At 46.2% G+C, this 25,122-nt stretch overlaps 1 protein-coding gene across 14 annotated transcripts in view; it reads right to left on the reverse strand.

Annotated features, from left to right (window-relative positions):
* The window catches only part of LOC128305387 (CUGBP Elav-like family member 4), a 326,349-nt gene that overhangs the window by 36,478 nt on the left and 264,749 nt on the right, over positions 1-25,122 (reverse strand). For all 14 annotated transcript variants that reach the window (XM_053042805.1, XM_053042804.1, XM_053042798.1 and 11 more), the window contains one exon: positions 3,504-3,583. In XM_053042805.1, the coding sequence (XP_052898765.1) occupies positions 3,504-3,583 (80 nt within the window). The remainder of the gene's footprint in view (positions 1-3,503; positions 3,584-25,122) is intronic.

Genomic DNA, 25,122 nt, shown 5'->3' on the forward strand with positions numbered 1-25,122 from the left:
CCGAAAACCAATGATGTCAACAACGGTGTCCCAATGCGATTCCCCCCCTCAGCGGAAATACGGGTACCGGAAAAGTGTTCTTCCATTCCGAACCACACACACGTCGATGAGCCGATGCGCCTTATGCTTGCTGACAAAAGTGGCACCATAAAAATAGCTCTTGGATCCTCTTTTTTCCTGGATCCAGCTGTGTGGTTGGGACACCCATTCACGACGCACACACAGTGCGAAAAAATAGGTAGGATATCCGTATTTTTGGCTCGTAACTAGCACCTTGGCCGCTGCCAACTGTGACATACGTGCATTTGCTGAAAAGAATCCAGCATTTTTTTCCAGTCCATGTGTGGTTGTGTATTTTTTTTTTGCTCTCCTTCACTGGGTGATATCGAATGAAGCAGAAGAGGGTAGGTTTGGTTGACTCGTTTTGCGTCCAATTGCAATGGATCCGCTGGAGAAGCAGCTCGACATCGGCTAACGGAGTGGAAATGAAAAAAAAAATCCGAAAAACAATTCCTTGTCACACCAACCACCCCCAGCGCCCGCCAGAGGAAGAGCGAACAGTGTGCAAATAAAAACACACCGATCCGCATAAGGAAAACGGAACATACCGAACAGCGCCACATACGTGTGGCCCGATAGAAGCATCTTTCAGCTGTGTTATTGCAAAAAGCTGGAAGGAATCGGACGACGAGAAGCGAGACGCATTGAGAGCCACATTGAGTGGTGCTGGGTGAGAGAGCAGAAGCAAAAAAAAAACGCCCGTTGATGGCGTTGATGTCGTGTTTTTGCCCCGGTTTCGGTATCTTCCCCCCTCCAAACGCACCGTCAGCAGTGCTCGATAAAAAGGAATCCAATAAAGGAACGAATCTCGAGAAACGAGATGCTCATTGGACGATGGATGAACAATTGCTGTGCTGCCGGGAGTGGTGGTGGTGGTGGTAATGGGCCAGAGGATGAACGGGCGAATCTTCGAAAACCTCGGCTCGGTTTTCCATTTGGCATACCCGACCGAACCCAGACGGACACGCGGAACACACACACACCACCGGTATCCGAGCGGTCGGGCAAAATTTCGGGCGGAATATGGAATAAAATGAATAAAAGCGAATAAACAAAAGAATAATAAAAGTAAATTGAGTGCTACATGTGCATCATGGGTTTCCCGTCTCTCTCTCTTTCGGAACGGACGGATATCTCAGCGGGGGTCGCATCCCGACGTGGATAGTATAGTGTGTGTTCTTCGTCCCACAAGTATGCTTTGTTGACTAGCGCCAGGCTAGCATTCAATCGAAAGCAGTGCCAGTGTGGGATATTGCAAGGGATGGGAAGGCTAGCGGAGTGCCGGGGTGGAAACAATATCCTCGAGAAACCGGAGTCGGATGATCCTGCAAACGACATCAACCGGGTACCGCCGTCATGTTGGGGTTTGTTCACTAGGACAATAAAACAGCACGCGAGCCCGGCACCGAACCGACCGAGGCAAACATTCGCAAGACACAAACGCAAAATAAAGGAACTACTACTACACCCCCCCCTCTCATACCAGCTGGTCGGTTTCAATGGAAGGAATGCTGAACGAAAAAAAGGGCAACGGAAAACGCACCTAATGTCCTTACGTTTTGGCCCCAAACCGAGGATGAACTGAGCGTGGCAAATGGTGCTCGGTGGGTGATGATGATGCAACGAAGCAAAAATAAAAATAAAAAGGACACCAATGTCCAAAGTGCTACTAGGAATGAAACAATCCTTCCAGCACTGCTTCGGGAGAGAGAGAAGGAGAGAGAGAAAAGAAAAATCATCCCGATTATTGAGACAACCATCAGGCACACCTGGTGCTTTATGCCCGAGTTCCGCCCGTGGGTGGAATATGAGGTTTGTATTTTTTGTTTTGGGGGGAATAGAGATACGGGGTTTGTCTGTTAGCCTCAGTTTTGTCACCTCGAACTAGCGGTGAAACGAGAATTAAACAACACACATTTTTTCGTATGTTTGAGTGGCAAGAGAGCAAACATGTTGCTGTGCAAACTACATTAGTATGATTACGTTGCGAAAGTGGTGCGGAACAACTTTGTTGTTTGTTGGAGAAATAGCGTTCAGATATTTGCTTACATAAACAAACTTTAACTCTGTTGCTGCCATATTGAGCTTTAAGTCCCGACTCATAGAATACTAAAGTGAGTCTTTAAGAAATTTATTTCATTCAGGAGATCCTTCTGTGGGAAGACTAGTCAAGCTCAAGAAATTGTACGTTGTGCCGAAGCACCTATGGACATATAACATGTCTGAAGTTTTATAACCTAATACCGGACTTACAGTAAAGGAATTAGACGTATCTTGAAGATTTTAATGAATGCATAACTTCAAACTCCAATATTTTGGAGATCATTCTTTAATTTTTAAGATCATTGTAAGAGGAGATAATATTCATAGTGGATCCACTTCTTGCCACAGAACTGCCTGATTCACCGAAGAGCCTACGGAGTAAAAGTTCCTCAAGCCTCAGAAGAACTTATTGCGGATGGTCCGTTAGGACATTTAAGTCAGCGAAAGTTTCTAAGATCTTGAGACTCGATGTCCCTAAATAAATTCAATTATTTTTGGTGATCGTTCCACACCCATTACTGTAATTTAGAACCACTTACCGGACCTCCTGTATTGGATATATCTTAAAGATCTTTAAGATTCCCCATGTCCCTTCACGTAAACTTCACGTTTTTGGTGATCGTTTTTTAAACCCATTATTGAAGGGTTTGTAATAATAAATGGAGACACCGGCATCGCTTCAAAGCTGCTAATGGTCTACACCAAACGGCCAGTTCAGCAGAGTTCCCCACCACGGGGCACTGTGTTCTCAGCAAACTCAGCATGTTCCGCCGAGCGACAAGTAACAAATTAACAGCAATGTTTGACATTTTCATAAACTTCACGCACCAACCAAAAGCGAGGAGTTAATTTCGTTTAATTATTCATGAAAATAGAGCGCGCTTTACACCGTTGTTCATGAGACCGACCGCGCGGAACGCGGCAAAAAACCCAAACCCCGTGCGCGCCACCACTGTTTGTTTGGAACGGGAGGGGAGTTTTCGTTTTTTTTTCGTGGTGTTGGGAGTTTGGGCGAATATTGAGTAAAAATTCATGTTGCATCAATATAAAGCATCAACACACGGCGCATGTTTATAGTTTGTCGCTTGCCGAGAAGCGTACAACTCGCAACTCGATGCGATACGAAGGGGTGAGGTGGGTGCCCTTTGGCAAATTAAATTAAGTGACACGCAATCACTTTCCCACCCCGACTGAGTCGCGACCCACACCACTCTGAAGGGTGGTTTCGATTGAGGCAGGGGGGTGTCGATTTTTGTTTAGCTCCGCTTCGATGATGTTTCGCTCTCGCGGCAGTGGGATAAGCACGTGAGCTTGGACAAAAAATACCGGGCGTGAAAATGGGATTTCCCGAAGCCCGAATGGTGGAGAAATAAGTTATTAAACCTGTTTCCCGTACTTACCGGCATAGTTTGACTACCGTGTAGCGATGTTATAGCAGCTTGAGCTTCTTGATGCGAGGTAAATTTCACAAAGGCGCAACCTGGAATGAGAACGAGCAAAGGGCAAAAAATGAGTATCTTCGATGCAAACACACACACACGAGAATGTACCGGAACGGTTGCGATTAAAGCAAACGATACACGAGGTACACGGATATGGTCATATTGTGTTTATCTTGCCTTAGCATACAACAAGGTACCATCAAAGTCAATGTAGTAAAACTAACGAACTTCACTGCAGCGCTGTCTGTCTGTGTGTCTTTGTGTGTGATAAACGCTAGACCGAGCACCGAGGTCAAACAAAAACTCCAAACAACACCATCCAAAGTGTCCGTCGTCTCCACACACACACACACGGCTCGGATGGATGGCAGGATTGAGCATCGGTCAAGGATAATCCGGCCTGGAGTGAGACCCACGGGGTGATGCGCATCAGAAATCGATAAACAATTATATCAAATGGACAACGCGATGGGGCCCCGATAGGGTGGGTGTTGTGTGTTTTTCGTCGCTCCGGTTTTAGGTTGGGGGGGCTTTTCGTGCCATCTCCCTTTACGCCCGCTTCCGATAAACGGTCCGTGCACGCTGCTGCTGGACGATATTTATTGCGGCAAATAAAACTCACGAGCCGTCGGTACCGTCGGGTCATCGAAGCTGATCGATGATGTTTCATCCGGCAGGGAGGGGGGGACGTGGCAAATCTTCTGCCCATGGTGTGGCGGAGGAAAATCGAATAAAGTAACACTAGCGCATGTACCGTGGGGATCTTTTTTTTAACTTCGTTTTGTTTCGTTTTGCTTTTCACCCCGGGAGTGGACAGTGTGTATCAACGATGGCGTCGTGTTTCGCCAACAGATGGCTTCTGGCACTCCTCGCAAAAAAAAAACACCCAATTGCACAGGGGAGGATAAATAAACTGAAGCTGAAAAAATAAACCGAAACACGGCACAAACAAAACGATGACGACGACGACAGCAAACATCACATACGGTGCCACGTGATGCGGATGGCAACAAAGGGCTATCGACGGCCGGACTTTGACGATCGTGCCGGTGAACGAGAGCAATGTGCGCTTGGGCATTCGGGCACTGACAGATAACAACGCTGGTGGTCAGCCATGGTACGGTGGATCAATCCGGTGGGTTGGTCCCCAGTTCGGTTGACCTTTCCCGAAGGATAGGCAACGGATCGCGTGGCCGGACACACTGCCGATAGATTGGACCGTAAAAAAAACCGTATTTTTATTGAAAAACTTCACAACCGTGTGACCGTGGGCAAGGGTGTGCGAAGAAGCCAAAAATGACACGTGTATCTCACTGGGCATTGTTGAAAAAAGTGGATTCGCTCTATATTGCTTTTCGCACTTGCAAATGGGTCCCAGTGGGAACATATTATTTATAGCAACTGTTTGTGTGTTTTTTTTTCGAAAAGTGCTTGAATTATTTCACAGCAAAACATCGTTTCAAGATAGATTTTTTTAAATACACCAGTTTTTGTTGGTATGACCATTTCCGCAGAAAGGTGTGAACAAACTCTGTTCTTTCGAATTTTCTTTCTTCACTACAAAAGATTTTTCGCGAAAATCAATTAGGGCCCCTGAAAGAACTAGTCGTCCCCACAACGGCCCGAATGGGAAGATGTAAAATGTGTACCGTGCAATGATTTTTCGACACCTGTACAAATACACGTGTGTGTGCCATTTTTCCTCGACCCATCAAATAATTGACCCTTGTCAAAAGGTTGTACAACCCCCGACGGGGGTAAAGCGAGAACAGGATGCATATATAGTAGAGCGGGAGAAAGAGAAAAAATTAAAACCTTTTACCCATCCCCCCATTTGGCAGAAAAGTTTCGATTCCGAACCCGGCCCGGCAAAAAACGGCCGCCCAAGCGCGACGGCATATAAAACGGTGGCGAAAGTAGGACAGAGCGAGGTCATACTTTCTGCACCGAGTAAACACACACACACACACACTAGGCACACACATTTATCATACTCCGGTAGGATGGACGGATTTTGCGCACGGCCTTGCACACTTCCGTCGGTGCGTGCCAATCAAAACGTGGCCGTAGTTATATATCTCTATACATATATATATACAGGCTGTACCTCCTTCAACGGAAAGTGATTTGAGCGAAAGTTTAGGCACGGGACTTTTGAAATTAGCTTTACGGATGGATGATGGTTTGCCAACACACCCGTCGGTCGTGAAATAATGGCCCCCATTATGGGGGGCGGTATGGCGAGATAGGATTTTGGATCTGTTTGACGAAGGCACGGTGCAAAGTCAAATCAATGTTGGTTTGGTGTTTTTGCGATATGTCCCTACCTGGTTTTCCCGGGGAAAGGGAAGCTGCTGAATGATACATACATTTTTGATTTTTCTTGTACTCAAAGTACCCCCCCAAAAAAACCCTTAAATAAAGGTGAGAAAAGAAAAGTACAATTTCGACTCAGTAAATCACACTCATGGCAGCATCGTTTAGGACCCTTCTCACGAGTAAAATGGTACTCCAACACGGGGGAAGAGAAAAAAAAATTATGGCCAACAGTCACTCTCAGAAACTCCATCCTTGGTTGGTTGTGAGTGGTAGTAGTAGAAAGTACAACCCGAAGAAAAAGAACAAAAATAGCTACATCTCTGTCAGTCCCTTGTCACCGCGTAACGAAACGCAATTGAACAGATGACAACTGGTTGATTCATTAGCAGAACCCATTCCGGCCCCCGTCAGGGCCTACATTTCAATCACCTTTTTCATTGCTGACTGACAGCAGACGCCTGCCTGCCTGCTTGGCTGCCTACTACTAGTTGCGTCATTTTCCGTTACATCTGCCCCCGGGTGTTCATGCCGGTTTTGTCTTTGGCACAACACGGCGGCAAACTGGAGACGGCGCAAGAAAAGGATTGTGAATATCTCTCCTGAATAATTCGTTCGTTTCACTTCCTTTACGGTTGATTGACAGTAAATTGGTTTCTCCGTTGCTCGAAGTTTGCTCGAACCGCACCACCGAATGGACGACGCGTGATGGACGTGGCCATAAGGATGTGATCACACTTTTGCCCACCAAGACCCAGGCCGGCCACAATCGATCGGGAAAGTGGTGGACGAAGATGGAGGCGCATTTCAAATTTTGTTACCATCGTCTAGCACCAAACTCCAAAGCCTCTCACCAGAGGAGTGGTCCGAATGGACATCCACCATCTGAGGGTTTCTCGTTCCCACACACACACACACAATGTTTCTCACTTGCAAGTGAGACTGTTTTTTTTTTGTTGCAGTATCGCTGTCGAGTGAGTAAGTGTAGTGCTTCCATCTTTGGTCAAATCGTATTCCGGACACGAAACGTTACCCGTGCTTTAGTTGGCTTTATCAGAAGCAAGCGGAGTTTGTGTGCCGGAATTTCCACTTTCGCTAAGGACTCTCGCGATACACGACGACGACGACGACGACGATGCCGAAGAAGCCACTCGACTCGAGGCACGTAGCGGGAATGAATAAAATTAATTATCTTATTTATCACGAAGCTAAATTTGAATTCACTGCCAGACACTGGTTGACTGGCTTTGGTTGCGGGACGGCACGAACCTCTGGGCCCGCCGGAGTTGTGTGTTTTCAGGCACGGAAATTGCCTGGAATGTTCGCGCTGCTTAAGGGAGTTCCGGTTTGCTGCTGCAAAACGCTTCCCTTGTTATTTGTAGTCTGCTGAATCGCGGTGGAAACACGGATTTATCGTATTATGAAGCATTTAATTGTACAGTAATGCTTGACTTTAAGCTGAACCGTTTATCAATTTCCTTTTTTTTTCTTCAAATTTTGTTGCTTATTTTGGTAAAAGCTGGAATTTACAGTTCGAGCCAAAATCCCTTAGCATGTCCTATGTGTTAAGATTAAAAGGAAGAGAGGAGATCTCCGTATTTTTCTCTCTTCGAGTGGGACTCTACCATCTATGACTGAGGAGTTCTCAACTTCTTAGCCAACTCCATGGCTTTCGACTATTAGAGTCCTATTCCTTGAAGAAATGGAATCCAGATTTTCGCAGATATCAATTGCAAAAGTCAATTTTAGCTATAATATTTGGTTTTAATAACTTAAATCTCAACAATTTTGTGATACAGTACCAATACTAGGACAAAATTGATCTTAAATAGATGCATTTACTTATATTGCATTAAATTCAAATACAAATCGTTTTCACCAAATTAATTTTTAGAGCAAAACAATTTTACAGTTATGGATGCATATCTTTTACATATTCCTTCAACAGTATGAACTCTAGGAAAATAAATATTAAAGGATATTCGAAGTCATAGAAATTGTTTAAAAAGTAACCCAATTTAGTGTTAAAAACTTTTCAGTTTCAGCAAAAATAACCAACTGATGCATTTACTAACGCAGATCAACGTTTCTGAAAACTTTTGAATTAGTCTCACTCACTGCAGAACGATCATGGTATTTGCTCGCACAAACAGTAAAACGCTTATCTTTAATCACTTTTGAAAAGCTATATCCGCCACCTTTAACATCACACTGCATCATCATCGCTGCCGGCTAATACTCCTCCCAAAACACTAATCGTTCAACGTCATTAAAACATTAGTTTTCCACCGAACGATGCAATGCAAAATCGATTTCAATCAAATAATGCTCCACCATCGTCGTCTCTGCGGCTGTCTGCTCGATGCACTGCTGCTGCTGCTGCTGCTGCTTTTTGCTCTACCAAATCAGCCTTATTCATTGGGCTACCGCGAGTGAGAGAAGAGGGAGTTCGGGTTTTGTATGTGCGATATTTTTTTTCTCTCGTTTTGGTTATTGCTTCTAGCATTCATTCCGATTGCTTGCCCAAATTCGATCGCACTTCGTTTGTTAGATTAAAATTCAATTGAATGATGTTGAAACCGTGGTCGCGCCTGTGGCGTACAGCGAGCGAGTACGCGAGAGGAGCAGCAGCCTCGCCGCGCAATAGACTGCCGTTGAATCTTTCCAATCAATTCGATTCTAGCTGGCCCATACGATACGGACACGATGATCGTGAACGTCTGGGCGAACGGGTCGGACAAAAAAGGGTGGGATAGTTTTCCTTTTCCACACCCCCGTCCATAGCCCTTTTCGAAATGGTGTGCGCGATAGGAAAATGTTTTCTGCAAGCGCCAACAGCCAGCCGAAAACAAACCAAAAAAAAAAACATCGAACATAAACAAAAACCAAAACTAAGTGAGGAAATCTTATCATTCGCAAAACAAATTCCAGAGAGTCTCTTCTGCAGGCCCACCAGGCATCGGTGGTGGTGGTGGTGGTGGCATCCACATTCACAGCTCATCGCGCTTCACAAATTGCTTGTTTCCGTTCAATAACTGCGGCAATATTTGTTGCTGTCCCAATCGTTTCCTCCATCGACGCAAGGCCACACATTCGCTCGTTTGCCTCTGCACTGTGTTCGAGCTTCCGTTCGAGTCGAGTCGAGTGTGCGATGTTTTGCAGGCTTCCGTCGATATATTTTTCGCCTTTTTTGCACTGGCACGGCGCGCCCGGGTGCTTCGTGTGAGAATGTGAATTTTGTCATTTCATATCCCGGTCGAGTGAAGGCAGGCCCGGCCTGGAGTGAAAACTCATCTCAGCATTCGAACGACTTTTGCCGCGCTGAAGATGCCGGGGGATCGGGTGAATGGCGCACCATACAAAAAAACCCCGGGCACCATTGCTCGAAAACAGCCAAGATCATCACTTAGTGGGTTTATTTCGATACCGACGGTAACACTCTCGTTACGGGTTGCCCTCCCCTCCCCCCGCCCCGGTGTACCGCAGGGCCGCATCATCCTTTCATCTGCCCGGAGGTGAAAAGTTCGTCAATATTGCAACATTCTACTCTTTTCCGTTTTTCCGCCGGGCGCGCACCGACGAGACGTACGTTGGTGAAAAGGGGGTGGGAAAAATGCACAAACATTATTTTCAGCTAAAGAAGGTTGCCGTACACGCTGGCTACCGAAAGTTGCGAACGAACAAGAAAGGACTGGCACCGTCATCACGATCATAACGATGTCGTCGACGAACGAATTTCCACTCGACTCGACACACAGAGTCGCACTGTGTCGAATTTTCCCAGGCAAAGCTTCCCCCCCCATTAGAGGACCACCATAGGACCTGTCGCATTTCACGTGCTCATGTCACCATGTTGCTGCTTAGATCGATCGAGCGCAAAGTGTAGCGCTGGAAAGGAAGGTGCGGAATTCGGGGGGAAATCGAAAATAGGAAACGGAAAAATTGGAAATAACAAATCTGTCAACTGTGATTGCCAGCTTCGCGTGGTGGCAGCGTCTGGTCTGTGTGAACGTTGTTATTATAGGTTTGCTGTAAAAATTGCATCCATACATGTTTGTGTCGATCCACCCCACCTCTCCCCCACCCTCCGGCTTATATCATCTTCTTGTGCGAGTGGAGAGATGCATCAGCGCTAAATCGAATGCATCCACCAAGGATGGGAGGAGGGCAGAGAGGTCAGGAGTGTTTTTTCCGTGTTTTCACATTCCAAAAATCGTTCGGAATACGAATGCCGAATCTGTTTGTCACCCCCTGCAACAGACCGGAGGGTGTTTGTGTGATGATGCCCCCAGTGGTTGGAACGGTAGCAGTGATTTGATGGAGCTGCTATTTTTTTGCTATTGCTGCTGCTGTTAGTTCCCTCGCTGCCCGAAACGTATTTGTCTTTCAACAGTCGCTTGACACCCGAGTGGAACCAGGGGGGGGGGGGGGGGGGGGGGGGGGTGCCAAACCGTTCCACAATCGTGCCGGCGAAAGTGACGAAGTGCATGTGTCTTTTGCACCGTCGTCGTCGCACTGGATTGTATTGAACAGATACATTCAATTATAATTTCAAAGTGGAAACTGTACGACCGAAAACAGCGATCACAGGTGGTTGTTAGTTCCAATATGAAACACATCCGAACGACAAATATTGTGGATTTGAACCCTTCAGACCTCAGGAGGAGTGCTGGAGAAATTGCAAGAATTGCAATTCGAGCGCTCCGGAATGGAATTGTGAGTATTTTACCTTTGAATAAAGAGTAAAACAATTTACAAATACAACAAAACCTTCACAAGTACTGATGAGTTGTTTAGAAATGTGAGAATTTCGGTTCGGAGAATCGGTTCCAAGATTTTCAAAGAATTCTGAGCATTTGTTCGAATTTTCAGAAGTTCTAGGAATTCGAGGATTTAAAGCCACAAGCCTGGAGAAGTTAAAGACTTAAATCATCTCCTAATAATGCTTTCCACTGTACGTTACAAACATATGTCAGCTAATAAACAATTTTTGAAATTCACAAGTGCGATTCCTCAACAATCAACAAAAAAAAAATCCACCACAAAAACACGTGTACTACTCAATCATTAAAACAACAAAATGAAACAATCAAACGCTTGCTGGAGACAGGAGGGGGGGACGCAATTCTTCGGGGAAAACGTTTGTCCCCGTGTGTAATTACACGTTTACGGGCATGCTATTAACCATCATCACTGTCTCGCAATCTCAATTTTCATCGTACTGTAGAGCGCAACCCATCCCATATTCACACACCAGCAGCACAGCCACGTTTGTGACGGCACAATATTGTACAAGGCAAGGGCAAAATATTGCAAAATCCATTCGTCAAGAACCGACCGCCACCGCCGCTGGTCCAGCCGAGGGTGGGTGGTGAAAAATGAACGGCATCAGCGTGGAACCTTCCACCCTCCGGAGAGCACTTTCCAAAAACCAAAGGCGAACATTAAAAAATGGTCCTTTAATTTGACCATAGGGCGGTATGCATAAAGGGGAATTTTCAAACCCCGTACCCGGGGCTCAAAGCTGCGGCTAGGTGCATAAAATGTTTTACCAGCGTGAGTAGGAAGAAAAAAGCGGGTTTTACAGCACTCGGTTCCAGATTTTTTTTTGGTGTTGGTCCTTTTTGTTTCGCTGGTTGGCCAAGGGAACTGGGATTTTGCACTAGCATCAAGCCTTCGTTAGTTCCCTGCTGGGGATCCGCAACACTCGGACGGACGGGGTGTTTGTGTGTGTGTGTATGTGCCCCAAAATTATTCGTCCATCCGCAGCTGACCAATAATGTGTCCGCTGGTGGCCAAAAAGGTAGGTGGAAAACGGCTGGTGGCGAGAGTCGTAGCCGGTGACTAAAACCCACTCAACAAAGGCCGCCGCACCGAAAGGAGAGTGTTTTAAAATCCAATTATGAACCCAACCGAAGCGGAACAGAAAATCGAACGAGAAATATGTATGAGTTCGTGAAAAAGCCCACCCACCATGGTCTCTCGTGTGTAATGGGTGTTGCGGCGCGATGAAGGCCACACACACGCAAAAAGATAGGTTCGGTCGCCGAACAGGCGGGTTGGGCTTCTCGCGAATCGCTCGTCCCGGGGACGTTGGAAAACATGTTCGGCAGAGCAATTATGAACGTTGGCTCGTGGTGATCGAGATTACGTGCATAGGCGGATCGGCTGCTGTTTTGGCTTTGAATAGAGACCTGATCTACCTCACCTATCTTACCGCAAAACGGGGTTTTCGCCACGAAAAGCGGTCAAACTGGTTGCCTGGGCGATTTCTGGTCGAGATGTGGGGATTATTTTCGTTCTTCTCTCGACTGGCGAGCATGGAATTTTGAACTGCTTTCGGAAGGAATTATGTTTCTGTTTCGTTGATAAATAAAACAAAAAATCCAGACTAGTGCGTTGGGTGGAAGGAAGAAAAAAAAAAGCACCTCTTACCAAACATTTAACGGTACGATGGAACGCTCGGAATGAACTCTGCTGGCTAGCGATGGTGTTGTAATGCAACCAGCGACCCATGCTGTCTGGGTGAATCTAGTAGGCAATGGCGAATGCGTCGACAGGTGAGCACCACCATAACTCCATCCATTTCCCTCGCGCATGGAAGCTTTGCAGCACAATTTATGGACTAATAATTGCAAACGCAATAATATCAGCAGTGGCCGCTTACATTGTACGGTATTATTGGGTGAGAGCACATTTCGGTACGTGCCACTTTCAAGCATTCGGTTGCCATCGTAGTAAGCCGCGCCCGGTTTTTAGTGCCAAGAAGAACGGCAAAACTCTACACACGCGCCAAACAAACCCAGGGGGAAAAAAACAAGAAACGCAAAGCGCCCCCTGGCGGGAAATGAGTCACTTTCCATTTAGGGAAATGCGTGCACTCGAATCCGCGCGCGTATGCGTACCGGAATGGCACGTAGGCTCGTAAACAATGCAGCAACACTTATAAAATTTGTGCCAGCAAAACCGGAACGACACGCACCAACCATTTTCCGAGTTCGTTTGCGAACGTGTGTCGGTGCGAAAACTGGCTAGTTTTTGTGTGTGTGTGACCATCACCAACCAGCGGGAATTGCAAAACCGGCACTCCGGGATCCGGAATTGTAAGCCGCTTAATTTCGGAACGGAAATCGTGACCACCATTATTGGGACGAATTGTTTGCATTTTTCAAACGGAATTTCGTTTATGATCACTCGTTACCGAAGGTGGCATGACGGTGGGGGTTTTGGTTTGGTTTGACGGTGGTCAGTCTCGGTCCACCACGGAATGCACATTCCGGAGCAGGAGGAGGTTGCATGGAACCGCCAGCCAGTTACGTGGAGCAGAGGTTGCGATTTGGAACATTCCAACTGTGGTTGGTTATTTCCGGTGGCGGTTTCCTGTTGCGCACGGGTCGGAAAAGGAGCTTATTGCAGTGGTCCTTGGCGTACCATACCTACGCTGGTGCCATTACGATATCTTGCCCGATGCACATACATAGGTAATTAGTTTATAGTGATTTTGAGCTTCAGAACAAGCCTAAAGACTTTCGATTACTCAATAGGAATGAAGAATTGGACATAATATTTCAAAACTTCCAACTCTAATTCTGAAGTCACTCTCGTCTAAATGTCCAAGAAACGCGTCTTTCGTCTAAATTCGTCTAAATCCTTCCAGCATTCACTGTGAAGATATAATTTTAAGCGCATCGCTTTTCAGTATCACACCCATAAAAAGAAGTCCATCAAGATGCTTATCGCAAACCGGCATCAATATGCTTCGTCAATCTGAAAGCCCCGGGTTTTAGGCTTCCGCTCTTATCACGCCAGCTTTGATTTCGTCTCGTCTTTATTTTTGCGCGTTCGAGCCATATACTGTTGTTTGTCAATGTTTTCTTTTTATCAAACTTTCCGCAGTTTTGTTTGTTTGTTTGTTTGTTGGCCCACTTCATTCCGCTCGCTTCGGTTCGTTATGCCCGCCGCCGAATCCGGTTAGCTAAATTACATTAGAGACCTTAGCGTAATGGTGTGCAATCGAATGGAAACAGAGAAACGGCTTGCTGGATCGGGCGCGATAAGCCGGTCGAGGGGAGGGGTGTGGGTGGCAAGGGATTTGCCGATCCCTTTCTGGTATCGTTCGGCACTGTTTGACGGGACAGGGGGGGTTTGACGCGGGACGTGACGCAGGTGGTGCTGCGCCGAACGATACGGATAACAAAAATCCTTTCAATCGCCCGAAGGCGTACAACAGCATGGCAGAAAGGATATTACTTGTCTTCATCTGCAATTCGACGCTTCGGCAAAAGGGTATACTGCCACGAGTGGCTGCCAGGGAGGGAGAGTTCCTTCCATATTTTTTTCACTCCTCCTCCTGTTTGCTACCTCCTAAAGGCACTTCTTCGGAAGGCGCTATTACTCCGAAGGTTACTTATGGGCTCGGCAGATAAGAAAGCCCAGAAACAAAACGGACGGACGGATGGATAGACCACGTTGTTACCAAGGCGGAATACCCGAATCGGGCCCCGCTTACAAAGCAGCAGCACACGGTTGATCCGGTGAGCATCCGGTCGGCACCCACCGGCAGCCGAAACATTTCGCCAGCCTGTCGGCTGTCATTCCTTTCATTTCAGTGCAAATAAAAATCTTGCTTTTTGCGAGTGGCAGATACAACAAGAGCAGATGCGCCTTGCTCCTCAACACTCCAGGGAATTCTTCGATGGTTCTGCGGCTCGTAAGAAGACACTGATAAGGATGTAGCGCCTCTGTGTGTGTGTGTGTCGTTACTCGTTTTTCTGCCACACCACACCGCAATGGGGGAAGAAAAAGGGAACATAACACGATCAATTCATCAATGAATGCTTCCGGTGGGAATTGAGGGTTGAAAAGCTGTTTGGAATAATGTGGCTGGAATTAAAACGGGACTACTGCTTTTTTTTTGGGGCTCGTCCTCTTTTTTTGTTTGCTTCCTTTTCCTCGAAGGGTTTGTTATTTTTGTCCGTAATCGTAGATATAGCTGAGCTGCGCTGCTCAAAGGATCTTGCCTTAAACCTTTGGGCAAACCGTGAGGAGAATCATAAATGAGGCGATCTGTTTGAGGTGAATAGCGATCGGACATCTTCGGAGGAAGACGAGAAGGTCCCAGGAACTTTGGGTCCTTTTGGATAATTTAAATTATTTTTTCTTCTTCTGCACGACAGAGACTTCAACAACCTTTCCCGTGTCTTTCCCGCTTTCGACACATTTCATCAACAAATGTCACCGTTTGTACAGGCACACAGCACAACATCGAGTAATAGCAATTGGGAACGGAATGGCCCCCAGACAATTTTACTCCCGCTCCTTCCCTCTATTGGCATAAGCTGACATGACGTGGATCTCAATCCGTGCAGATAGCTGTGACAGCTACGCATTACGGCCATATACCTGAGCATGATAAATTTCCGTCACACATCAAAACGCTTAGTGTCATGGGTTTCGTGAGGCGCAAACCCCCGACTGGCAGCGAAAAAAAAATCCCCTCGAAACAACCCCTTTTTTCCCCGAGAACGAGAGCTGGGGGGGCCCAGTGGTCTCGTGGTATGGTAATCATGGGCACCAGCAGCTCCGAAAGACGAAGAATAGAATGTACAAGAGGGGGATGATATAAATAAAAAATAAAAACCCCCGGTCCAAAGGAGCGGAACCAGATTTCCCTCAGCTCATCAAAATGTCGAGATTCTAAATGCGGCACGTAGCCACGGTGAATGGTTTATAGCGCTATAACTCGATTACCTAAATCGAGGGTTCACCCTTTTTTCGGCCATCATTTTCCTGCCACCTTCCGGAAAAACGCATGCAAACCGCACAGCTGCCGTCCCCGCACTACTAACCCCCGCCGTCCGACGCAAATTGTGGAACTTGCGGAACGGTTCCTGTGGGCTCAACAACAACACGACCTGAAGGCAATCAACCTTGCCGGCAGGGCGTTGAAAATTGCCTCGCATCCAAGCGAAGAAACTCACCCGAGTACCTGACCTCGTTGGGGTGGCCTGTGCACGGCGCTGATGTCACTTGAAATTGTCACAAACATACGGACGCACCGGACTCCGTCGCAAGCGGGTTTATTTTCGCCACTCAAGAGCCCGTGGGCCACTTCAGCTGGAATCGAAATAAATTCCCTGAACAAATTTACCCCTGCCCGTGTGTGTGTGTGAGTGTCCCCGCCGTTTGTTTGCTGCGTGCGTAAAACATGCGTCCTATCCATCTCGTTGTTCTCCTGCTCCCGGTACCATATCGTACCTTGCTGCCTTGTCTAACACGACGGAGGTGACATGGCAACAGGGCAAAAAGTTCCGCACCACCACCATCACCACAACACCCAAAACGACGCACGACGACAAATGACAACCATTCACTATAAACTGAAAGTCATAAACTCGTTTTAAGATAAAAGCCGGAAACCTTTAACCTTTTACCGTGGAACCAACACACGCAAACGCATGTGCGTAACATGGAGTGTGCGACTTAATATGCGAATAGGTGCAAAAGGTGGTATGGTTCAGCACGTGTTAAGGTAGGGTCACATTTGCTCCACCGTACGCCTTCGGGGCGATTTAGTGGCGCAAAACAAAAAAAAAACAACCATCCCATTGGGGAAAGACAAACGAGGTGAAATTAAAGCCACCACACTTCCCTCTCGCAGGGTTCAGCTTTCTTCGTGGTGGTGGTGGCGTTTTCTCCTAAGGACGAACGATGTTTTTGTTGATTCTTATTGCAAGGGTGTGTGCTTGTGGGAAGAAGTGGGACAGGAGATCTCATATTCCGCGCGAAGATGTTTGTTAGCGAGCTGTGATTGATGGAAAGGACGTGGAAATCCTTCCACTACGTGTTAGGATGGTTTCGTACTTTCGTACTCACTTTAACGCGTTAAATGCGTCTGAATGGCTGTACGAATGTAAAATTAAGTGATGTTTCTCGTATATTAAAAAATACGTGATAAAGATGGGTGCTTCAAGGAGAAGCATGAAGAAAGCCTAAATACGGCAACTCCAATTAATAATTAGCTCAATGTGATTTAAAGTGAAAAGTTAAACAATTCAGTGATAAGACTCTTAGAATTTTTAACGTTCATCACAAGTATTAAACCATAAAGATAAAGGCAACAGACTTTCTTTCAAGGAATGTATCACAAGCTCATTCGAAGCAGTAAGACACCACTTTAAGTTAGACATTTTTTTTATCTTTCTGCACTAAATAAAAATGCGTCCATTTTGTTCGTCTCGTGATTGGACGTGCTCCATGGATTTACTTTCAAAGTCAATTTTTCTCCGCTTGTGATAAGCGCCAGTGACGGCGACCACCAACCAAACGGTGAGGGGCATTTTCAGGTCGTCACCGATATTTGCTGAAGGTTTGCCCCCCCATTCCGTTTTGCCCCAACGCCAATTTTCTTTTTGTCCCACCTTTTCCCACTTGCCGAAACGGACATAAAAGAATAATTTTTATGTCATATCCAATTTATTTTCCGTCCAGCACTCGTCCAGACTTAACTCGTGGGCTTTTTTGTAGCCTTACGGGGTCCCCCATTTTCCACCGAACAGGCAGGCAAGTAGACACGTTAAAGGCAGGTTTGAAGAATGTGTCGCATTTTTTGTTGTGCTCTGTTTTGGTTTATTCACTGTTGATTTGTTCTGTGTATTCTGTGAGAGAGAGGGAGATATGGTTCCTCTATTTGGCCACTGTTCCCCAGTTCGGGGGGCCACAACAGAGCGGCACAGGAATGTGAGCTTGACAAATGTTTCACGCGGATAAAACATCCGACGGGAAAGAAGACGGAGGTGGTCCAATTCGTATCATCCCTTTGTGTGGCATCCTTTTCGGAACAATTGTGGTGCCCAAAGGAACCAAGGAATGAGAATAAACTGGGACCACACACTAAACAACACAACAACAGCAGAAAGAAAAAAAAACACGACCACCTGGAACGATGCGATAGGGGATTTTTGCAATGATTTCACAGGGAAAGCGGGAAAAGATTGTCCTGGCAACCATTAGCTTGGTGGAGGAGGGTGGCGATATAGCACCGGATGGTAACCGAGGAATTCGGACACAACACCGGGGCCGGGGCTATTCAGGATCAGACATGCGAATAACGAATTACGGTACGTGCATGCATTCTCCTACATCCCAAAAACATCATCTCGACGACTGTTGCCGTTCGTCGACCAGCTCTTCCGGGGGGGGATCGCTCCGGGAGTGTGCTGTAAACCATACCGCACCAGTGTAGATGACTTGTACAACCACCAGGGGAAGCGTTTTCTGGTTGATCTTTTCGTTCGTCGCACCGTACCGTTTGTTGGTGCCCCGAACACTACAAACCACCGCATCTTCGAGTGATCTACTGGCTGGCGGGCTGGCTGGCCAACATGATACGGCCACCAACCAAAGCGACATATTCAGCACAGTAACGCGCCAGCCGGCACGTGTGAAATTATGTTCCAGCGCAATGGAGCCTTCGGTATTCAGTATGCGACAGTGGTAAACCCCGTACCCGTGCGTTCGTCTACGCGAGTGGATTCTCCTGGTGATGTAGTCAAGCATTGCTGATGATTTATGGCTGTTGGTAGATTTTTTTTTCTCGGGGTTGTGAACACTCCCGGAACATGGCTTAATAATTCGGCGTTACCAGAGCAAGACGGCACTGGGAAGCTTTTTTTCTGCGTCATTGAATTTACAGATTAAAGAGTTCAGAAACAATCCAGTTTCGGTGTGGCTTTAAAGTTAAAAAACGCTCCCCTGTCTGGGAATTCTATAAAACTCTAAGTACCTGATATCACTATCAGAGGAAAAAAAAGAAATCTCGTCCTCTTAAGATGGACCGTGATAGTATTGTCTTGCAGTCGGAATCACTGCTGGCACTAAGCTGACATCGATATGCCCCGTGTGTCCCGCCGGGAGAGCACTTTTTCCGCCGTCCAATTGCGTTTGCTTTGCTCCATTTCCTGAGAGACTGGCGGCGGTTTCCGTAGCTTTCCAGCGTAGTGGCCTTTATCACTCCGGTAGCAGAATGTGTGCGGTTTGGGGGATTTTTTGATCGCAGTGACATAGTGCTGCCCGGAGTTGTTTGTTTGGCATTTCCATTCCGCGTACGATGCTGCGAGTGATACCCACCTATAGCCAGTGATGTAGATATTTGTAGTTGGCATCAGGCAGAAAGAAATATGTTGTGAGAAAGTACCGAGTCTGATAGACTGATAGGCGAAAAAATAAACTCACACAATACAAGGAGGAGGACAAGGAAGCGACGATGTCAACGATTGCCCAACGAACCTCAAACCACGGGGAACTAGTGCTGCCAATAACGAAGCCCATATCCGGGTGAGACGACACCCATCCACACATCTCGTATGCATTATGCTGCACGACATTGTCGGGGCCCAGTAGTGATGGCGGGGCCGGGCAAATGGAGACAGCAGAGCCACCACTTACGGCATGAAATAAATGGCACATGACAAAAGCGAGCACACAAAAAGGAAAGTTGCTTGTGCCATGCTTGAAAAGGAGGCTGACAATATGATTCATGTGCTGCTGGAAGGCACGCACAGCTAACCAGGCGTTCCTCCCTCCACAGGCGTCGGGGTGTATGCACACAGCCACAGTCGGCGCTGTCGTTTGTCATTCGGTTGGCAAATGTGGCGACTAGTTGCGCTTTTCACTCCACCCTTCGCGCTACTAGTGGGCAGGAAGAAGCATGGGAAATAATTGCTCCCACAGTCGGAACAAATTTATTTTCCACCACCGGAGGGAAACGAAAGTGGCAACGGCCACGACTGCAAGTGTCACTTCATAAGCATACCCCAGCATTGTGTGATGTTAAGAGAACGAGTATCTGGTTTTTTTTCCTTGCTTCCTTCTTTTCCGTTCCGACTTGGTACTTTCGACTGCGCCTGCCGAAAGATGTGTCCTTTCGCTCCGTGCTTAAGACGTTTGGCTGCGTGGGTTGGGTGGGTGGTACTTGCACAGCTCGTTTGAACGGCTTTGTTATGCTCCCGGTGACAAGTTGACAATTCGAGCTGAGACACGGTTTAATGGATGATAGTGAGCATAAAATAGGAAAATAAGCCGATAAATGATGGCGTACTTCCATTGTGCGAATGGTACGTACACTTGAGTGAAGAGCTATCGCTCCGTGTGTTAAATGCAGCTCTTTTTCTTCGGCTTTTATCGGTCAGTTTGCTCGATTAAGACGAGCATGGCACATAATAATAGATCTACCAAGTCTTCGTCCTGTGTATAGCGAGTCCCCAAGAGATATGCGGAGTTTCGGCCGATTTGACAATGCCGACCGTTTAATAACAAATAATTCAAACAAGTAAGAAAACAGTCGGAATTCGGACGATATTGTATAGCAAAATTTTATGGCGCGATTTTAATGTGATCAGTCCGAATAAAAAGAGGTCCATTCGGCTCGAAACTACTCTACTTATATAGATCGCGATCGCTATCACCCTCTATCGGAAATAACCGGAACTACTTCCCTGATGTTCAGGGGTGTCAAATTGCATTGACAACAAGAGAACTTTTTTTAATATAAAAAAAACAACTAACAATGCATTCTGCTGTTTTCCACAAGTCCTGTTCCTTTAGAATGCCACGTTCTAGTTCTAGATTGCCAGTTCTAGCAATTAAGTATAAAGAACTCTCCAACATTCAGGAATAAACACTATCTGCTATAATAGTGCTAATCTGGAAGACTACCTGCAGCATAATCTTTATGCACTAAACAAATCTTTTGATGCTTAGCAGATCTTCCAAATGATCGGTTATTTGCAAATTATTCATCAAATATTTCTATCGCGACAAAATGTGTCGTCGTACCGATCGTTCCAGCAACAACACCCTGAAGATCGTTAAACATTCAATCAATCATTATACTTAGCACATTTTCCCGTGTGGCATACGGAACGAACGCTACCCTACGGCGCTCAGCTTCATTTGATATTTATGCATATTTGGGAGCGTGCGCTTGCTGGGAGCGTGAAGTATTCCCAGCGAGGACGCCAAAGAAAAAAAACATGCTACTTGGCACAAGAAATAAGAGCCTCAAGTGGAGAAAACTGTTGCTGTAAGTGCAATGGGACGATGATAAGCCTCACCTGAGCGTTGGGCAGGGTTTTTTCTTCTCTCTCTTTCTCCTTTTCTATCTCTCTCTAAAGATCCTTTTACCAGGTGGAATTACAACGGAAGAGAAAGGCAGAATGTTTTCCTGCCTTTTCCATCACAATGGTTTACAGAATCGCTTTGCAGATAGCAGACAACAACAAGCCACTCTACAAGCTACCCTTGCAAGAAGAGTTCGTTCCCAGCCACGGATACCGGACCCGCACACGGCAGGGTAAAGTTTTACGTTCTACTCCATTACCTAATATGCCCATCGAGATATCGTGTTAATATTGTATTAGGGCACGGTGCGTTAATATTTCTTCATTTATGTGGTGGCCCATGGCTGGAGCTGGGCACCGCACCATATTCGCCGCCTACGACCATTCTTCTGTCGGGGCCAACATTCTAGACAGCGTTGTCCTGCTAGCGTTTCCACCGTGGACGTGTTTGACTGTTTGTTTATCGCCGTTATGCTCCCCTGCGGTACCACACCACCCCGCTGGAACGAAAAATGCGAGAGATGGCAAAATTTGCAATCGTCGACGGTGGCACAGCACAGCGGGAGAGATGATTGTTATTTGGAGGAAAAATGATTCCCCCGTCGCCGCTTTCGGGCGGTATTTCATTTAAAGACAATTTGCATAAGATACGCGCCGTGATAAAGGACACTTGTGGGTGTGGATGTCGTCATTTTCACGATTTTCGCACGGGATTACCACTCATTCGCTCCGAATCGAACGGCACAATAATATCGCAAATTCAATCTTTTCGATAGGAGTGTGTTCTCATCAAACGCGTGTCTGGAGGGGGGATTTTTTAAAAAAAATGTTTACACACACGTGCACCATCATTTTCTTTTTTAGCTTTGTCCCAATTTTCTCAGCATGATGTACACACCGGCACGAAGAGTTTTTCACACTCTGAGACATGCCTAACGCAGCCTACGCCGTCGTAAGATGTGTGGCAGTTTGAGGTTGGAAGTTCATGGCCCGAGATGATTGTGTTTTGTGACACCTACAGCCACACACACACACACACACACGAAAACACAAAATTCCAACCGAACACAAGGCTCATCCAACGCAAGAAAAACTCCCACTTCCAGATGTCTTTCAAATGTCAGATAAATGTGCGAACGCCTTCTGTGACACAAGTGGCATGGGGGTGGCATGGGATCGAAAATGAGCAGAAAGAAATAAAGAAAGAAAGGAGAAAAGTTCAAGAAGTAAAAATGAACCCAAAAATGTAGGAAGACTCAGCATCTCCGAGGCGGGAGTTGACACAAATGGAGGTGCTGCTTGGCACAAGTTAGACGTAAAGTCCTTAAGGCATTCCAATCGACAAACGCACTCTTACAAACGTACTTTATAACTGTGTGCCCGTGTTGCCGGGGTTGCCCACTCGCCCTCATTTTCCTGAAGGTTCTGTAAGGGACAAAGGACCAACAACCAAAAAAAACCATCCCAAAACGTCATACAGCAAAAGATGAAAATCATTTCGCAAACTCAGCGGGAAGTCCAAAACGCGGGGGGTGGAAAAATATGGAAATTCTGCAGCAGCAAGAGAGAGAGAGAGAGAAAAAAAAACAACCACCAAGGGTTTTGTCCATACTTTTGTTCGCATCCTTCTTTCCCATTCAATACTTGGGTTTGGGGGGAGGTTCATATTTCCAAGCACTGTCCACCGCCAAAAGGATAAGCCAGTCATTTTGTAAGTAGTGTAGAGCTGCTAGCTGCGCAAGTAAAACCATGCACCCGAAAGGTGACCTCCGAAACAGTGGACACACCACGTCGAGGAGTGAACTGCTTTACGGAACAATCAGTGAATAAATTGTCCTTGGTTCTCTGCGTGGTGAAGTGCATGGGGACCATATCGTGCGAAACGTGGCCATGCAAATGGTTGATGTCATCGAGGAGTTCGAGCCTTTGTTTGCTTGTGGACAGGGCGTGGAGGTTAAGTGACCTGTTGACAGGGACGCCGAGGAGTTCGAGAGAAAGAATGGCAGAGAGTCTCAGAAGAAGAATGTCTGCTCATATTTCTGAGATGGAGCAGTGGTATTTTGTATTATGAGGCGCTTTCATTTTAGCTTAACATAAGATAGCCAACGTTGAAGAATTCACTCGGAAAAAACGCGGTAGGAGAGGTCGAAATGTGGAGATTTAAAGTCCAAAAATTCCAAAGTTAACTCACATAAAGAAAAGTATGTCAAATTAACCTTTTTTGGCTTCATTGGCGTAATCTCCGGCGTCGGAAGAACAATCCTTTGCCAATAAAGTCGTCCAATGTTGATGGCCGCCCTGGTGCGATAATATAGATTGCAATACTGCTAACCGCATATTATTAGTACTCTCCATTATTGTAACAACTTTAAATTGACAAAACAAAAACCCCGTTTGTGCTATGCAGCAGCATAATAAAAACAGTGTCCTTTATTATTATGCCATTGATCCGTATCGAATGACTTTCCCCCAACTATTTATCGGTAATAGTACAGCGAGCAGCGAGCACATTTCTCGTTTGCTAGCACTATTTATGTGAATAAAATTATGCAAAACAAAAACAGAAAAAAACAGAAAAACCAATTGAAATACATTGAGCGAAACATTGCCACATTCCCGTTTCTGTCACCGAGATCGGTTCACCATTCGGCCCCGGCTGTGACAGTTGGTGGGGCTGGCTGGCGGGCAAAGTGGTTCGGTAGACAATTTTCCAATTTTCTTCCCAATCATTTGTCGCCGATCGAAAGCGATTTGGAATGGTAATCCGGTAGCTCAACCGGTACATTCGTTGGCGATCGCTAGCTTATGGGTTTGGTTTTTGCGCTTACGCTTGGTGCGCTGTCGTTTGCAGCGAGTACCTATCGGCGTGCGACCGAGCGAATGTAGAAACAAAAATACAAATTATTAATTTATACATTACAGGGAATTACCAGGCTAACCAATTTAATCAACAAATTCAAATCATACGCCCTGTTTTTTTTTTGCTTTCAGCCCATATCTAATATTCGTAAGCAAATTCAATATTTATCGTGGTAATATACAAATGCGCCCGTGCAGCAGGCAAAGTGGTAGCCAAAATTGATGGCTTCCCGGAATTTGCTGTAAGCAGACGGAGGCTTCACAATTCCAGCAATTTCGAGCATTGTGAGCAACAATGTGCGGTGGTGAATATGTTTTTGCATACACGAATTCCATGAATATTAATGCTTTTTGGGGAGGAGCACATTGCTAAGTTGGGGTCTTCTAATTGATTTCAATGCGCAAGATGGAATGCACCGGAACTAACGATCTGCGGAATGTGTGTGTGTGTGTGTGTGTGTGATTGAACACTCATCTCCGGTGTAAATGGATGCGGATGGGTAAGTACAGCATATGGCCACATAACACACAAAACATACAGCTTACATACTATTGAAAATGACAGCTCACCAGTCAGTGTTTGCTCTCAATGTTTAAAATCCATGCTGAAGCTTACCTGGAACGAAAGAAAGAAACGTGACAGAAAGCGGTTATTAAACGGAAATACAAGACCAAAAACCGAAACGGTTACACATGCGGGTGGGGCCGGTGATGTTTATGCGAGATGCGAACAGAAAAAGAACCGAAACGAAACGAAACAAGACAAAATCATTACAAAGATATAAAAATAAAGGGACACAGCTTTTTGTTGCCCTTTGCTGGCGTTACTGTTGATGTTTTTACGAGCCACGAAACAATGTATTGTAAATCTTTTCTCCACAGAGCCCGGCGTGGCATCGAAGGAAGGAAAAATATTTTAGCCAAAACCCACCCGCGACGGAGCAGCAGGATCGTAAAATGAAATTTTCCTTCCACGCCGCCCCTTTGGCTCTTTACAAAGCAACCCCAGCCGGAGATGTCCCCGGAACGAGTAATTTCTGTCATCAAGGACCCGCGGGAAAGATGGGAGCTCTGTTTTCATCCTGCTCTTTCTTTTAAATTCCTCCTCCGTTCTCTTGTTGAATGTGCCATTTTCATTTGAGCGTGTATGTATGGTCGTCGTCGACGTCGTTGTAAGGACATTTGCATAAAAAAGCGAATCACTTTGTCCGAGGGCACGGGTGGCGTCGTGTGTGGTGGCCGCGCCGTTCGGTGGATTGTTGTGGCGAACAGGAAAAAAGATG

The sequence above is a fragment of the Anopheles moucheti genome, chromosome 3 (genome assembly GCF_943734755.1).
Source record: "Anopheles moucheti chromosome 3, idAnoMoucSN_F20_07, whole genome shotgun sequence".
In the NCBI taxonomy this organism is placed as follows: Eukaryota; Metazoa; Arthropoda; class Insecta; order Diptera; family Culicidae; genus Anopheles; species Anopheles moucheti.